We start from the raw sequence: 18,009 nt of genomic DNA, 5'->3' as shown, positions 1-18,009 counted from the left end.
CTCCAGATGCTACAAAGCCCGTGACTTACTCAGTACAAAGCTAGGAACATGACCACCAGAAACAGGATCAGAGTCACTCTCAGGCAAAAACAAACAAACAAACAAAACCCTCCAAGGATTAAATGTTATTTCCCATTGTCCTGGGGAGAAATTAATTCAAGGGAGGCCCCAGGGCAGGGAATTCCCCACCAGCACCATGGGCATACCATCACCCCTGCAGTTTTCTGATTTACTCTTTGGCCCATTAAACATGAACTTTCTTATGCCAGGTTTCCTTCTGATAAGGGAGAAGAGATAAGTATCTCTACCTTTCCTCTCCTCCTCCTGCCTGGTCTCTGTATTCCAGTTAACCTATAATTTATGTGGAGGATTTACAATGGTTGACACACCTAGCTGAGCCTTCTGCACAGAGGTAAATGAGAGTGGAGGCTAACTGGGTGAAAGGAGAAACGCCATAAGCCCACACTCCAGTCTATGAGGTGGATTAAAGATCTACCTTGCCCAACTCTTGCCTCACCTGCTCCGTGGTCTGAGTAATAGTTTGGGTCCCAGGACTTTGAGATTGTGTGAAGCCTTCCAGCCCCATGCCTGCAGGACAGCCTCTGTGCAGGGGGAGTTTCACCAATCTCCATAGGCTCACAGTCCTTCAGAAGCTCTCGGACTTCTTGCCAGCAGCGTTCCTGGTATTCTGGGTGCCTTGAAAGGTGGTATAAGATCCAGGAGAGACCACTGGCCGTGGTGTCATGGCCTGAGGGGCAGCCAAGCAAAACTGGGTTTCTGGGCTGCTTCAGCACCAGAGGGTGGACAGCACCCATGATTTCAGGCCCTGGAGAGAAGGTAGGGAGGGGGAGGACAGGCAGAATGGAGTGATCTAGGATCCACCCACCACGTCCCTGGGACGGAGAGTCCCCTGTCCCCACTGCAGTCCCACACTGAGACCCTCACCCCCAAACATGAAGGTGTCAGCTTCTGCTCTTATGTCCTCATCAGACAACTCCCTCCAATCTTCATCCTGGAGAGAAGGTAAGACAATACCCACGCCCCACATCACACCAGTTCTGAGGACTCTTGAGTCAAACCTAAAACAGTTACAGAAGATCCGTCCTCCTTCCAGAAACCCAAGCCCATCATGCACTCCTGGATGTCTCTTGGACACCACCATCAGAGCCCACCACCCACAGACAACCCCCTGGCTTCTTTGCCTCCTATGTGGCCCTGCTGGGAAGAGTCAGTGACCTATGGATATTTTCTTGTTTCTGGATAATGAGGACTTTTGGAGTAAAGCGTTACTGCAAGCTGGGTCACAGCATATTTCGATGGCAATTTGGCTTGGAGGTTAGAAGTCAAGTATTGCTCTGAGGATAGCTGCTCACATTCTAGACTGGTAAACCCAGTCCTTCTTATCTTTCCAGAAGGCATCAGGGTCACAGACCTATAAACCCAGGGGCATGACCGTCTCCCTGGAGAGGAGTAGTTTTTACTCCAGAACGAAGCAAACATCTCTCTCTTTCCTCTCTCTCCCTCTCTGTCTCTCTCTCATTCTCCCTCTCACCCTGGAAGGAAGAAGGGGCAGATTGCTAGCTGTCCTATATAAGTTCCAAGATGTAATAATGGGGGGCCCCGCTCTGCTCTGCATTCTGGTGTATTTACAGGTAAATCACTGTGCTCCCCTAGGAGGAATCTGGGAATGGACAGCCAGCTCTACAGTCCTCCTCTGGTTGCTGCTACTGTTGTGAATGATTAATGGGCTGCTGTAACCCAGGGGTTTGGTGCATCTGTCATCACAGACATAGACAAAGACCTAGACATAGAAATATGCATAAAAAAGTGTCACTAATTTACTAAGATGTGAGTAAAGAAAATGTCAGGCTCCTCACTGTCTCAAACGTAGCAGTCCCCTGCTGCTGAATTCCACAGACATCTCTCAACCCTCTCTGTGACCTATCTTTTTCAAGCGTGTTCCATGAGTCCCAGTGCCCTCTGGATTGACTCCAGCCTCTTTCATTTGACATTGGCATAAATGTCCGCTCTGTTACTTGAACTCATATCCCAGAGAAGCCCACCTTGCTCAGCAGAAGCACATCAACGAAGTCTAAAGTCTTGGACTTTGCCTTGTCCTTGAGGAAGCCATCAGTACCCTGAGTGGGGAGGCTGCGGCGCCGCTCCTGGATGACGGCGTCTGTGAAGTCGTGCACCAGGCAGCAGGCCCTGCGGAAGCGCCGCCCATCCGGAGTCAGATAATACAGGAAGTCCGAGTGCAGGAGAATCTGCTGGTTTCTTTCGTCTACAAAGGCACTGAGTTCCAAGAAGGCGGCAATATAGTCACTGGGCTTCCTGCATGAAGGAGGTAACAACATATGCAAAGCCCCAGGAGCACCTCTCAGCAGCAGCTAGAAGCTACCGCCCATCAGGAAATTGAGCACCCAGAAACAGCCAGGAGCCTTGACTCTCCAAACTCTCTTCTCTCCAGGCACCCCATGTCTGAGAGCTGCCTCCATGCACCTAGGTACCCGGAGCACAGCTTACACACCATGCTTCTCTCCTGTCCCTCACACCCGGTATCCAGTCTGGACTCTTCCTTCCAAAAACTGTTCACAAAACCCAGACCTCACCGTCTTCCACTCTTTGTGGCTCAGCCTCCACCATAATCGACTTGCATCCAATGTCGGCCCCATGTAGTGTCTACATGACAGGAAGACCTCCACAGAGCTCAGTTGTGACTTCACCTGTCATCGGATCAGACCCCTTCAAAAGATTCCTGGGAAGCTCTTGATAAAGTTCATGCCACTTTTCCTGATTTTCAGTATCCTGAAATCTAGCCCCGTCTACTTCCACCACCTCATTTCTACTGCCTGTTATGCATGCTTGCCTCGTCCTAGCCTTCTTGCCTATATTCAGATATTTCTACCTACTTGAAAGGACCATGCTTCCTCTCTCCCCTTCCCCACCCTTCAAAGCCCTGCGGTGACACAGTTCCTTCAGGAAGGCACTTCTGGTTACCGTGGTCACTCGTCCCTTTCCAACCTACTCCCTTGAGATCGTGGCCCAAGTTCTCAGGCCCGAGAGAAGGACTCACTCCTGACAATTGCTATCAAAGCTGAAGACACATTTCTGCAGACTGTTCAGGGTCATGAGGCTGATGTGCTCAAACATGTCCAGTCTGGTGTTGCCCTCTGAGGCCAGGCGCTGCCACTTGTCCTGGCCAGAGAAAAAAAAACAGAGCTGAAGTTGGGAACTACCTCCTTAGAGCTCCTTCCCAGACCCAGACATCAAGATGGACAACCTGCAATCATCCTCCTGTTCGCCTGCCCCCGGAACCCATCCTCAGGGAGGACCAGCCTTGGATAGGAGCAGAGACTGTTACTATTAGGAGGTAAAGACTCCTGGCTGGGAGTCGAGAGACCTGGGATCGAGTCCCAGCTCAGCATCCTGAGGGAAGGTGTTCTCTTTCCACCGTCCACAAGGGGGCGTAGTTTTAAGAGCAAGAATTTCCCAGCGCCCTGGCCCCCTCTCATCTCTCTCCATCCGGGAGATTTAACGGTTTATGTTTGAATTTCACGGGTGCGGTAAGAAACTAAGAGTCAGTCACTCCAGTGGAAGTTCTAAGGAACTCCTTTCACTGGCCTGGGGTCTTGGAGAAGGTGGGGGTTCCTTCCAGGTTAAAAATCCCCTTCTTCCACAGCCCTTCGACCTCCATATGCGGGTCTCCTTCCATGAACACTCTGGTGGAAGCCATCTTTCTCTTTCCTGGACTTCCCCTCTGGGGTCCCCTTCCGCAGTCTCTCGTGGAAGCCTGTCTTCCCCTCCTAAACTCCACCTCTCTCTGTTCCCTTCCACTCAGTGTGGAAGCTGCCTTCCTCTCCTGGATCCCATCTTTGTGGATTCTCACTCAGCCTGAGACTTAGCTGCTTCTCTCTCTGTCCTCCTGTTTCTCTCTCTCTAAATAAATCACTTTCTACACTGAATCCGGCATTTACTGCGTGCTGTGCCGTGGTCCCCTCGCTCATTCTTGAGAGGGCAGGAGGCCAGGAACCTGGAGAAACGTCCTCTCAGGGAGCTGAGGGCACCCTGAACCCGTGAACCCCAATATTACATTTTGGAGAGCCAGCCAGGAGAGGGGTACAGCCAGGAAAGGGGTCGAGCCGGAGAAGACGTGAAAATCGTGAGTGAACCCGGCCCCATTCTGTGCTGTCTCCTTATTGTTGTATTTGACCGAGTGTAGAAAGTTATCACAAGACAAAAGTATGCCAGGTTGCAGGGTCATTTATTTATGCCGGCGACCACAGAGGACTCACGTCTCTCCAACCTGTGGTGGCAACAGGAGGGTGCCACGATTTTTTATACCCGAAAAACCACCTTGGGAGTGGGGGTGAGGGGCGGGGATGGGGATGAAAAGCCTTCAGACATTCCGAGGGCTAGTGGATTCTGTAAATTACCTCCTGGGCAGAGATGAGGGTGGGGGTCCCCGGACATTCCAAGGGATGGGGACTTTTGTCATTCCGTTTGTTACTTAAGTGGTTTACAGAAGTCAAGATAAACATTTGTTTACACATTATCTGGTTAAGGTGGAAATCACAGACCTTAGTTACTTATTACAAGTCGCAGGAGCCAAGATGGCATGGGTTAGGACTGCTTGCCTGTCATATTAGGGCCACAGAGAGCAGTTACTGATAAGAAAAGGTAAGCAGCTTCACGTAGTTTTGAAGAACAAACTGGCAGTTCTATTTACAGAGGCCAAGGACAGTAGTTATTGTGAGGAGAATGGGGCAGCCATTTCAACTTATCTAAAAACAGTTTTGCATTTTATAAAATAGTTTTGCTCTGGTTCTGGCTCTAGGCCAGCACAATATCACATTATGAACAGCGGAAGCGGCGCAGCCAGGCCGGGCAGCGGGACGGGGCGGCGGCGCCTCAGAGGCCACCCTGCCAGAATTAAAAGCGCCGTTTCTTTACCTTCAGGCTCTCTCTGCTTTCCGTCTCCTTCTCTATCCTTCGGATATTATCTCTGGGACCGAAGCCTGAGGGAGCCTGTGGGACAGTGGCCGAGCATGGCCCGGGGCCCCAGGGGTGGGCCGGGAAAACAGCGGGGAGGGGCGAGGTGCATCGGAGCCTGCGGGGGACGGAGCGCAGTGGCCTGGCGCTGGCTCTGGCAGGCCCCTTGGCATCCCCCAGTCCCCGGCAGCAGGGTAAAAAGGCTCCCAGGGCGTTTGCCTGCCGGCCACGGGTCCCCGTGTGGGCAGGAGCTCGGGAAGTGGCCCAGACGTGCAAGTGGTTCTGGCGGGGTCAATATGGTGACTGAACGCTGCAGGGGCGGGGGACTCAGTGGCCCAGCAGCCGCGAACACGGCTTTTAAACTGACGCGGCAAGCGGCTTTTTTCTTCTGCTGGCCTGCGGCTCTGAGCCAACGGAACCGGCCGAAGTGGCTGCTGGCTGTCAGCCCCGCCCAGCTCTTAGGCAGGCCACACTGCCCCAGGGTGCAGCGTTCGCATTCACAATGCGGCTTAAGAAAGCTTTCTGCCTTCCCTACTGCAAGGGGCCTGTTGCACAGCTGGGTAAGGTGTAGGAGCTGCAAGCTTGCTGGTTCAAATCCCTGGTGGAGCCAGTCTTGAATTGGTGAGACCTTTTGGGGAAATGCAGAAGCTGAAGGCTGTGGGACTTTGTGTCTGGCGTATAATTTGTCTTGCTTAGGATTGGCTCTCTCTCGCAGAACTTCTCCACCTGGAAGATCATAGTTAAACCGGTTCCAGGACCAAATGGTCAATGGCAGGTCTCACAATCTTAAGAGCATTTTCCTACAATGGAAAATGGGTTGGGGAAAGGAGGCCCCGGTCCTGAGGGTATTGTTCCGGCCTCGGCCACACCCCGCCTGCCTTCTTTGAGCTGTGCGTTCTAATGGCCCCTCCCTCGGAGTTTACCCTTCTGTGGCAGTTTTATAACCTGGCTGGTGTAAATCGGACTTTTCCTGGGAAATATTGGTACCTATATCCTGAGCCTCACTGGCCTCCTTGGGGCTCCTTGGTACGTGACTACCCAACCCAACAGCTCCTCTCGTTCCATGCCTCTGTGGTATTCACTGGAGGTCACGCAGGCAGTTAGTGGTCCCATGGCGCCGGCAGGTCATGATTGGAATCCAGTACCTGGGAGCCCCTCTGATAAGATGGATCATGCATCTTGGGCACAAGAAATTTCGGGGTCCTGACTGAAAGACGTTTCGTTTCAGTACCTGTTTTACCTGGGGGACACCTCAGGTCAAAGCGGCTGTAATTTCTTTAACTGGGGATGCGGGCCTTGTGTTCAATTTCAGATGGGTGCTTCTATTCCCAAGCTCAAGTCTCCATTAAAATGTATGCTGGAAAATTGGGATCACTTTAGCACACAGTCTTTAAAGATGAAGTGGCTTGTTTTTCTCTGCCAAACAGCATGGCCAAATTACCTTCTGCCAAATGGAAAATCTAACCCCCAAAGGGGAGGGAAGAAAACCCAACAGTTTTCCTTGAGTGATTGTGGGAGGCTTAAGGAAGTACACCCCCTGTCACCGGACTCCATAGAGGGTCAGTTAATACTAAAAGACAAGTTTATTACTTATTCAGCAGCAAATATCAGGAGGAAGCTCCAGTAGCTGGGTTTGGGACCAGAGCAGAGCCTAGAATCTTTACTGAACCAGGCAACCTTGGTGTTTTATAATACAGACTGGTAGGAACGGCTGAAAGAAATTCGAGATATCAGCCTTAGTCATGACTTTCAGGCAAGCAGACCCTAGGGGCTCAAATGAGGGAAAGAGTTGGGTAAGCCGCTAGTGTGGAAGAACTTGTTACCAGTGCAGCCTGAAGGGACATTTTGTAAGAAATTGTCCCCGGAGGAATGGACCACCATCTTGTCCATGCCTGCTGTGCCAAGGGAATCACTGGAAAGCACACTGTACCAGGGGATGAAGGTTTCCAGGGCCTGAGATGTCTGACCAGATGACCCAATGGCAGGACTGAGGGTTCCCGGAGCAAGTACCAGCCTGAGCTGTCACCCTCACAGAGCCCCAGGTAAAGCTGACCATAGAGGTCCAGGAAGTCAGTCTTCTCCTGGACACTGCATGGCCTTCTCAGTATTTCTCTCCTGCCATGGAGACTTGGTGCTTGTTAATTCTCTCCCCTCAGACCCTCCCTCTCGAGGCCCATCCTCGGAAGGACCATTTTCGGTCATTCTGTCCACTCCAACGGCAGTTAAGGTATTGGAAATAGACTGATGGATTCATCACACTTTGGTGAAGCCTTGGATACCCCCTGAGGAAAGTCACAGACCCTGCACTCCACAGCCTGAAGTTCCAGGAGACAACCCCTCATATCCCTGCGAGCCTTTAGAGGATATACATCTGCTTTTCCAACAAGATCCTCAGGGAAGTAACCACTCATGTCTAAGTTGTATCCTGGCATTAACAGGACTATAGCCCTCAACTTTCCTATCTCTCGAACTACAAGTATCCTTTTCATAGTGGGAAGGAAATTTGCCTGTTTCTAGGAAAAATGCTGCTATTTTGTAAACCAAACGATAAGGTCACAAATAATCCTGCCGCTGGAACCCTGGATGTCCTTGGCTCTTGAGCTCTATTGTGGACCTCTAGATGAACCTGCACCCCTGAAAAGCTCCCCTCTGGAGGAAACCTCAACTGTGGGGTCCCTTCTATGCCCCATTTCAGCAGGAAGTAGTTAAAGAGGACCGACGCCCATGTTCTAACAGAAGTTGGACTTTCCTGTTCAGAGGGAGGGAGTGAGGGAAGGTGTGGGCATAGTTTTAAGAGCAAGAATTTCCCAGCGCCATGCCCCCTCTCATCTCTCTCCATCCGGGAGATTTAACGGTTTATGTTTGAATTTCGAGGGCGCCGGAAGAAACTAAGAGTCAGTCACTCCAGTGGAAGTTCTAAGGAACTCCTTTCACTGGCCAAGGGTCTTGGAGAAGGTGGGGGTTCCTTCCAGGTTAAAAGTCCCCTTCTTCCACACCCCTTCGACCTCCATGTTCCGGTCCCCTTCCACCAACACTCTCGTGGAAGCCATCTTTCTCTCTCCTGGATTTCCCCTCTGGGGTCCCCTTCCACACTCTCTCGTGGAAGCCTGTCTTCTCCTCCTAAACTCCATCTCTCTCTATTCCCTTCCACTCAGTATGGAAGCTGCTTTCCTCCCCTGGATCCCATCTTTGTGGATGCTCTCACTCAGCATGAGAGTTAGCTGTTTCTTTCTCTCTCCTCCTGTTTCTCCCTCTCTCTAAATAAGTCACTTTCTACAAACACTTGAGTCTGGCATTTACTGTGCACTGTGCCGTGGTCTCTCTCTCATTCTTGAGAGGACAGGAGGCCAAGAACCTGGAGAAACAGCCTCTCAGGGGAGCTGAGGGCACCCTGAACCCCAATATTGCACTCCTGTGGTCTTTATGCTCTTTGTCAACTTCCTGCACTCCCGTAGGTTCCATCTATCAGATCTTTAGTAACAGTTAGAAGCACGTGCTCTGGGGACAGATAAACCAGGGTACAATCTCTGCTCCACCACTTCTAGCCCACTTACTATCTGGTTGAAATTTGGTGAGCTCTCTAATCTCTCTGGCCCTCAGTTTCATCATCTGCAATAGGACACAACCAACCATAACCTCACAGAGGTATTAAGATTAAATTAGAAAACATATATCACAGAGTTGGCAAATGGCCCCGTTTCTGGCGTATGTTTAGTGCTCAGTAAATGTTGGTTTTACTCATCTCCTTTGCTATAAATCCATTTCAAATATATCCCTGTTGTGGGAGGGAAACATTACACACTGGGGCCTGTCAGGGGTGGGGGTCAAGGGGAGGGAGAGGAATAGGACAAATACCTAATGCATGAGGGGCTTAAAACCCAGATGACAGGATGGTGGGTGGGGCAAAGCACCATGGCACATGTACACATATGTAACAAACCTGCATGTTCTACACGTGTATCCCAGAACTTATATATGTACACTTTTATAAAATATATTTATTTAAGATGAAACATCTTAAAATATATTTTATATACATGAAGATTTTATATATATATATCTTTCTCCCTGTTGTGAGAGGTACTCCTCCATCAGACCTGAGCATCTGGCTGGATATGCCAAGAATGTAAGACCCTGTTGTTCTTACCTGGGCTGTTTCTGCAGCTGTGTTTGCAGCCAACATTGAGAGATAAGACAATGACTTCCCCTGGACCAATATCCGGCCTGCTTCTGCTTGCTGTAAAAGCAGTTCCCTGAGCCCCGTGCTCTTTTCCTCCCATGCAAGGCACTGCACGAGCAGGCAGCTGTTGAAACCTCTCTGTGGCACCCTGTGGATCTGGATGGAGAAATGAGGCAAACCAGGAACATGCTGCTTGCTATGCCGTGAGTAATACATCACCCTTTGTCTCTGACCCAGGACTCTCATCTCTCCTGGCAGAATCCATGAAGTATTAATAGGGTAGCTCACCAGCTTGCAAGTAACAAAAACATCCTAAGCACTTCACAAAATCCCAACTCCCAATTCTTCACTTCTCCCTGTATTCACACACTTTGCACTGATTTTCCAGCAACTTCTATTGAGAGATGGGGCCTGCTTTACGCCCCATTGAGTCTGCGCTGACCTAAGCCTAGTTGAACTTTGAAACACTGCATAGAGAATGTCCAGAGCCATTGCAGTCTCCTCTCAGTCTCTCAGAACCAAGTCTGTGCCGTGTGAATAGCCGGGTGCCTCCTGGAGGCCGAGAAACACATGGAGAAAAGTCCAGGTGTTACAGCTGAGGCCATCCTAGATCAACCTGAAGCTGTTGAAGCCCCAAACAACTGAATAAGCTGAGCCAGGATCAGCAAAGCTGCCCGCCTGACCCACAGCTGCTCATGTACCAAGAGTGATCCCATCCCCCTGCAGAAGAACCAGCCAACTGTCTCACAGACTTGCTAGGTATCATAAACCCTTATTGCTCTAAACCAACGGGTCTTGAGGTGGTTTGTACTCAGCAATTGCTACTATGCAATCTTCGTTTTTACTCTCTTGAGTTTGAAGGGTTTCTGTGAGAGAAACATGGAAACTCACACCTTCTGAGACCTACTATGTGCCAGGGACATGACTCCATTACATGATCTTACCACCTTTAAGTAGAGATTATTATTCCCGTTTTACAGATAGGAAAACCAAGCCCCAGAGAGGAAGAGCATTGGCCCCAAAGCACAACCAAAATTCCAGAGCAGATACACCTGTGGTTCCTCTGCCCCGAGGCTCCAGCTGGACCCAGAGTTGAAGGGACTCACGTGCATGATGTTCACGCTCTTGTTGAAAATTGCCACATAGGGCTTGAGGATGTTGAAGTGGAAGGTGGGCGTCTAAAACAAAACATAATAAATATATATAAATAAACAAATAATTTTCATTTGCAATTCTGAGTGTGGCAAGAAGAGTGAACTGTGGCCCCGTGACGGGCACGCACTTTAGAGTTCACAGTGTGCTCTCTCGGAAACTGGTTTAGCCAAAGTGGTGTCATCATCTCTGGCCACGCACTTTATTCAAAAGACTTGACTCAAAATGACTATTTATGGAAATCAGCTTCAACTCTAGCCTCAAAAGACAAAAACATTGTAGTTCTAAAGATATTCAAAAGAAGGTAATTAAGGTTATCAAAAAGCAATGAAGGGCCAGGCACCATGTCTCACACCTGTAATCCCAGCACTTTGGGAGGCTGAGGCAGAAGGATCGCTTGAGTTCAGGAGTTTGAGACCAGCCTGGGCAACATAGTGAGACCCTGTCTCTACGAAAGAATTTTAAAAATTAGCTGGGCATGGCGGTCTGTGCCTGTTGTCCCAGCTACTCCAGAGGTTGGAAGTGGACGATGACTTGAGGCCAGGAGTTTGAGGTTGCAGTGATCCAGGACTGCACCACTGCACTCAGCCTGGGTGGCAGGGACAGCTTTCATCTCTGAAAGAAAAATAAAGGAAGCAAGGAAGAGCTGCTCCTCCAAATACTCCCACGTCATTTGGGGCAGTTACAAGATTCCAGAAAACATGGAAAACCTACCCTGAGTACGTTTTTGGATGTATGCTTATAAGAAAACAAATCTCTTTAATTAACTCATAGAAAGACTAAGAGGAAAGGATCCTAGGGGACATGTGGTTTTACTTCCCTATTTTATTTACTTACTTAGATGGAGTCTCACTCTGTTGTCCAGGCTGGAGTGCGGTAGCATGATCTTGGCTCACTGCAACCTCCACCTCCCAGGTTCAAGAGATTCTCCTCCCTCAGCCTCCCAAGTAGCTGAGATTACAGGCACCGGCCACCATGCCCAACTAATTTTTGTATTTTTAGCAGAGATGGGGTTTCACCATGTTGGCCAGGCTGGTCTCAAATTCCTGTACCCGCCTCGGCCTCCCAAAGCGCTGAGATTACAGACATGAGCCACCTTGACCGGCCCCTTAATACTTATTCCTTCTAATAACATTGATTGTGTGCCTACTATGTGCAATTACTAGATTAGGTTCTGAGAATGAACAAGATGAGACTCCTGCCATAGGGAGCTTCTGTTCTGATCCGGCGTGAGTTTGGGAGGAACATGCAAACAAGCAGTTCAATAAATCACAGGCTGATTTTTGCGTGTGATATGTGCTTTGAGAGAACCAGGCAGGACAAGGCAGTGCAGAGGAGGATGTGCCCCTTCACAGGATGAGGGAGAATTTCTCCACAGAGGTGTGTGTGAGCTGAGGTCTGAAACAGGCGAAGATTCCAGCTGTGGCGGGAGGTGTGGGAAGTCCATTTCGGGCAGGGAAGAGCGTGTGCAATGGTCCTGAAGGGGGAAACCGCTTGGCATTTACAGGAGCAGAAAAGAAGCCCAGATGCCCGATGCAAATGAGCAAGAGGAAAAGAATAGAGGTGGCAGGCAGCGTCGGGTCATGCCAGGATTGGTTGGCTTTTTAAAGAGACATGGTCTCACCCTGTCCCCCAGGCTGGAGTGCAGTGGGGCAATCACAGCTCCCCGCAGCCTCAACCTCTCCTGGGTTCAAGGGATTCTGTCATCTCAGCCTCGCAAGTAGCTGGGACTACAGGCATAAGCCCCACCAGGCCTGGCTAATTGTTTTTTCATTATTAGAGACGAGAATCTTGCTGTGTTGCCTCGGTGGGTCTCAAACTCCCGCACTCAAGTGATTCTCCCATCCAGCCTCAAAAAGCACTGGAATTACAGGTTTGTACACTATATCTGGCCAAGATTGGGGGCCTTAAAATGCTCTACTTTTAATTTTTGTGGGTACATAGCAGGTGTATATATTTCTGGGGTACATGAGTGTTCTGGTACAGTCATGCAATGTGTTACAGTCACATCGGGGTAAATGCAATACCCCTCACCTACGCACTTGTGCTTTCTTTGTTTTACAAACAATTCAGCTACACTCTTTTCCCTGTTTCTTTCTTTCTTTTTCTTTCTTTTTTTTTTTTTGAGATGGAGTGTAGCTCTGTCTCTGGGCTGCAGTGCAGTGGTGCAATCTCGGCTCACTGCAACATCCGCCCCACCTCCCCCAGGTTCAAGTGATTCTCCAGCCTCAGCCTCCTGAGTAGCGAGGACTGCAGGTGCATGCCCCCAAGCCTGGATAATTTTTGTATTTTTAGTAGAGACAGTGTGTCACCGTGTCAGGCTGGTCTCGAACTCCTGACCTCAGGTGATCCTCCTGCCTCAGCCTCCCAAAGTGCTGGGATTACAGGCATACGCCGCCACTCCAGCCTCTTTTAGCTATTTAAAAATATACAATAAATTATTGTCTACCATTGTAACTCTGTTGTACTACCAAGTACTACATCTTACTCATTCTAACTGTATTTTTGTACCCGTTAACTATCCCTGTGCACCCCCTCCAGCCCACCACCCTCCCCAGCCTCTGGTAACCATCATTCTACTCTCTATTTCCATGAGGTCAATTGCTGTAATTTTTAGCACCCACGAATGACTGGGAGCATGTAAAATTTGTCTGTGTCTGGCTTATTTTAGTTAACGTATCTACATATAATGTATATACACACATATCTACATATTTATTTATAGTATACTGATTAAAAGGTAAGTTCTTAATGCCCCAATGAAAGAGAATGGCAGGCTCACACTTGTAATCCCAGCACAGCGGGAGGTTGAGGGGGAAGGATCACTTGAGCCCAGGAGTTTGAAACTGGCCCGGGAAACACGGTGAGACCCAGTCTCTACAACAAATATAAAAATTAGACGGGCATGGCGGCTTGTACCTAGGGTCCCAGCTACTCAGGAGGCTGAGGTGGGAGGATGACTTAAGCCAAGAAGGCAGAGGTTGCAGTGAGCTGAGATCACACCACTGCACTTCAGCCTGAATGACAAAGCAGAAACTTGACAAAAAAAAAAAAAAAAAAAAAAAGAAAAAGAAAAAAATTGGTATCCCAGAAAATTTTAAAATATCTATTCACAAATGTATATAATCATAGTATATTAATCAAAAAGTAAATTCTTAATACTTCATGGCAAGTGAACAGCAGGCCACGGATGACGGCTCATGCTTGTAATCTCAGCACGTTGAGAGGCCCAGGCAAGAGGACTGCTTGTGTCCACAAGTTTAAGACCAGCCTCAGCAGCAGAGCGAGGACCCACCTCTCAGACAAATCAGACATGAGTCAGGGATGGCGGCAGACGCCTGTGGTCTAAGCTGCTCAAGATGCTGACTTGGGAAAGTGAGTGGAGGCCAAAAGGCCACGGCTGCCATGGAGCCACGATCACACAACGACACTCCAGCCTGGGTGACAGAGCAAGACCCTAAGGAAAAAAGATTAACTGTAGAAATATAAAAAAGGAAGACATGAAATGAGATGCTACCACATCCAGGGCAGAGACAAACAGCCCAAGCAGAGGCCCGTTCCCCTCCGATCGCCCAGAAGACAAGAAAACCATGAGACACTAAATAAGAGACGTCACTGTAAAAAGACACAGGCAGAATTTACTACAAATCTGTCGAAAATACACTCTCCAGGTTAAAAGTAGAGACAGGTGTTCAGCCAAGGCACACTGCCGAAAAGTGAACAAATGAGAGTCCAGGGAAGCTTTGGGCTTTTTGATGCTGTTGAGGATCTAAGGCCGGTAGAGCTGGATCCGGAGGAGGCCACTGTGAGGCAAGCACAGGGCAGAAAAAACCACGAAGAGGCAGGAGATGAGCCTGGGGGGGCCGTGGTGGGCACAAGCTGGTACAGGAAAGGCCGCCATGAAAAAACAGGTGAATCGAGAGGCAGATGTGACACAGAGGATGTGGCTGAAGGGCCACAGGGAGGCAAACGCAAGGCCTGCCAAAATGGCTGAAAAACAGGTAGTAACAGGGCCAGAAAAGGCCCGCGTAGGGAACAGCTGGGCCGAAGAGGCTGTGGCCAGGCAGGAGCTGGGTCTGTCCAGGCCACCAGGAGGCCGACGGAAGGCCTTGAAAGCCCGACTTGAAGAAGACTAAAGTCTGCAGAGGCTGCTGGGAGCTGGGCAGGAGCTGGCACAGACGTGGTTGTTGTGAGGCGGGACCTGAGCCTGTAGACCCAGCGAGGAAGAAGAGCTGGGCCTGGGGAGGCCGCCGTGAGGGAGGCAGAGGCCGAGCCTGGAGAGCCGGACGGGAGGCAGGAGCTGGCCCCGCCCTGGAGGGGCCCACGTCAGAAAGTTTTGCGCCCGGAGAGGATGCTGGGAGGGCAGGAGCTGGGCCTGTGACGCAGCCGGGGGGAAGAGCTGGGCCCGGAGAGGACGCCGAGAGGCAGCACCTGGGCCTGGAGAGGCCGAGACAGGCGTGAGCTGGGCCCGGAGGGGCTGCCAAAACACTTCCAAGAACTGTGCCTGGAAGGTGGGTGTGAGGAACGAGCTGGGCCTGCAGAGGCCACTGGGACGCAGGAGCTGGGCCTGCAGAGGCTGCCGAGAGGCAGGAGCCTCCCTCAGGGAGGCATGAGATGTGTCTAAAGAGGCCGTCGGAAAGGCAGGAGCTGGGTTTGTCCACGCTGCCACCAGGCAGGCAGGTGGGCAGAGATGGCCGGGGGTGGGAGGGGGGCGGCCAACGTCAAGGGCAAGAGCTGGGCCTGGAGAGGCTGTCAGCCAGGAGCTGGGTCTGTCCAGGCCGCCGCGAGGCCAAAGGTGGGCCTGGAATGCCCGACTTGAGGAAGGCTGTGGCCTACGGAGGCTGCCGGGAGCTGGGCGGGAGCTGGGCCAAACGTGGTTGTTTGAGGCAGGAGGTGGGCCTGTGACGCAGCCAGGAGGAAGAGCCGGGCCCGGACAGGCTGACTGGGAAACGTTCTGGGCCTGGAGAGGACGCCAGAAAGCCAACGCTGGGCCTGGAAGGGCCGCCGGGAGGCACCAGCTTGTCCTAAAGAGGCCACTGGGAGGCTGCATGCAGGAGCTTTGCCTGGAGAGGCTGCCAAGAGGCAGGAGCTGGGCCTAAAGAGCCCAGCGTGAGGCAAGTGCTCAGCCTGGAGCGGCCGACTTCAGGAAGATTCCGGCCTGGAGAACGTGTCAGGGGCAGGAGCGGGGCCTGGCAGGGCTGCTGAAAGGCAGGAGCTTGGAGTGTGGGTGCTGCAGTGAGGCAGGTGCTGGGCCTGGAGAGGCCGATGGGAGGCAGGATTTGGACCTGGAATAGCAGACTTGAGAAAGTTGTCTGGTGAGGCCACCAGGATGCAGGAGCTGGGCCTGAAGAGGCACCTCGAGGAAGTTTTGGGCCTGGATAACCTGTCAGAGGACAGGGGCTGGGCCTGCAGGGTCCATGTGAGCTGGACCTAATGAGGTTATGTGAGGCAGGACCTGGGCCTGTCAGCGCTGCCAGGAGGCAGGTGGAAACTTGTTCAGGGAAGATCTCCGTGAGGCACAAGCTGGGCCTGCAGAGGCCACTGGGAGACAAGACCTGGGCTGGAGAGGCCACTGTCACTCAGGAGCTGGGCCTGTCCAAGCCATTGGGAGGCTGAAGGTGGGCCTGGAGAGCTTGACTTGGGGCAGTTTGGGGCCTAAAAAGGCCACCAGGAGCTAGGCGGGAGCTGAGCCGAGAGAGGCTGTTGTGAGGCATGCGCTGGCCCTCTAGGCACAGCTGGGAGGGAGAGCTCGGCCTTGAGAGGCCGACTTGGGGACACTTTGGGCCCAGATAAGCCACCCAGAGGCAGGAGCTGGCACTAAAGAGGTCATTGTAAGGGAGGGGCTGGGCCTGCACGAGCTGCCAGGAGGCAGAAGCTGGGCCTCAAGAGTCCGCTGTGAAACAGGAGCTGGGTCTTGGAAGGTGGTCGTGAAGCAAAAGCTGGCCCTTGGGAGGCCGATGAGAGGCAGGAGCTGGGCCCGATGTGGTCGGCTTGAGAACATTCTGGGCCTGGAGAGAAGGCTGGGAGGCAGGAGCTGGGCCTAAAGAGGCCATCGTCCTGATGAACCTGGGCCTGTGGAGGCTGCCGTGAGGCAGTGTCTCATCTGCAGAGACGACCATGAGGTGGGGTATGGGCCTAAACAGACCATTGTGAGCCGTGAGCTTGGCCTATACAGGCCAACTGGAAAAAGTTCTGGGTCTGGAGAGGCTGCCGGCAGGCAGGAGCGGAGCCAAAAGATTCAAGCACATTACATTTATTGGGCACTTTATTTCCATTATTACATTGTAATATACAATGAAATAATTTTATTTTTTTGAGAAGGTGTTTCACTCTTGTTGCCCAGGCTGGAGTACAATGGTGTGATCTTGGCTCACTGCAACCGCCACCTCCCAGGTTCAAGCAATTCTGCTGCCTTGGCTTCCCAATTAGCTGGGATTACAGATGTCCACCACCATGCCTGGCTAATTTTTTGTATTTTCAGTAGAGACAGGGTTTCACCATGTTGGCCAGGCTGGTATCAAACTCCTGAATTCAGGTGGTCCACCCACCTTGGCTTCCCAAATTGCTTGGATTACAGGCATGAGCCACTGCACCCAGTGAGAGATTTATTTCCTATACAGGGTTGCAGCCTGCAGGGTAGCCCTTCTAACGGGCTGGGAAGCATAGACTCCAGCCAGAAGCCAGAAGGGACGCTTCAAGGGAGAGGTAAAGGAAACAGTAATTTATGCTGCGTGGCATGGCCAAGCACACACATTTAATGAGCTCTAGGAGGAGCCACGAATATTTATGAAAAGAGAAATGTGTGCAGTCACAGTTGAGGTTCTCACTCCTTCATGGGTCCCCTGCACAAAAAATGGCAGTGTTAGCATGATCCCAGGGTGACGTTTTCAGTTCTCTGACATTAAAAGGTGAAGCAGAGGACATGAAAACTTGCTCTGTGCATCCTCTGTGTACTGGCCAGAACCTGTCTGTCATGGGTGGTCTCTTATGAGGCAAGAAAGGAGAGACAGCTTCGGGCAGTTGGTTGATATCAGCGGTGGAGTCTTTTGAAAGGTCTGGTTTTTCTTAAATCCCTTGCTGAGGTGTCTGTTCAGATTTCTGTGCATCTGTCGTTGGGCTGTTTTACCTAGTTTTAAGATTTTTTTGTATATTGAACACAAATTCTTTCTCAGAACTGTATTTTGCAAATATTTTCTTTCAATATGTGACTATTCTCTTAACAAGATCTTTTCCAGAGTATACTCTTTTAATATTTAAAAAATCTACTTAATTCTTTGTTCTTTGTGTATTGACACTTTGTGTTGCTTGTTAAAATTCACTGCCAAACGCAAAGGCTTTTATTCTATGTTTTCTTCTAGAAATTGAATAGCTTTGCATTTTTAGTGTAAAGATGATTTTGAGTGATTATTTGTATAAGTTGTAAAGTTCTCACCCACATTCATTTCATTTCCTATAGTTTCCACTGAATCGTTCCTTCACTACTTTTGGGAAAGACACAGGATCGTGTGCTCTGTTAGAGTAGGTAGGTAGCTAGACACGAACATGATGGGGAGGCTCACCTGGAGGGACCATCAACAATGTATATATTCATGGCATCTCTAACGCTGGAGTGGATGGGCTCTTGTCAGTTGTGGGTAGGAGGAAGAACAGGTACCTGTGCAGAAGGAAACACCCTAGAACTCCTC

At 50.7% G+C, this 18,009-nt stretch overlaps 1 protein-coding gene across 1 annotated transcript; it reads right to left on the bottom strand.

Annotated features, from left to right (window-relative positions):
* Positions 1-53: 53 nt before the first annotated feature.
* Positions 54-16,049, bottom strand: LOC116546696 (the record flags this gene model as incomplete). Its single annotated transcript, XM_032272892.1, is given in 9 exon segments — positions 54-748; positions 946-1,012; positions 2,064-2,334; positions 3,077-3,198; positions 10,279-10,350; positions 14,650-14,786; positions 14,879-14,944; positions 15,610-15,707; positions 15,904-16,049. Coding segments are annotated over 9 exon segments (1,338 nt in total), but the record flags the coding sequence as incomplete, so codon positions are not given.
* Between the last annotated feature and the right edge of the window lie 1,960 nt (positions 16,050-18,009).

Source organism: Sapajus apella, unplaced genomic scaffold, assembly GCF_009761245.1.
Source record: "Sapajus apella isolate SASKATOON/1434 unplaced genomic scaffold, GSC_monkey_1.0 scaffold1232, whole genome shotgun sequence".
NCBI lineage: Eukaryota > Metazoa > Chordata > Mammalia > Primates > Cebidae > Sapajus > Sapajus apella.
Note: the sequence above shows the minus strand (reverse complement) of the source record. Positions and strands in the feature narration are given on the sequence as shown.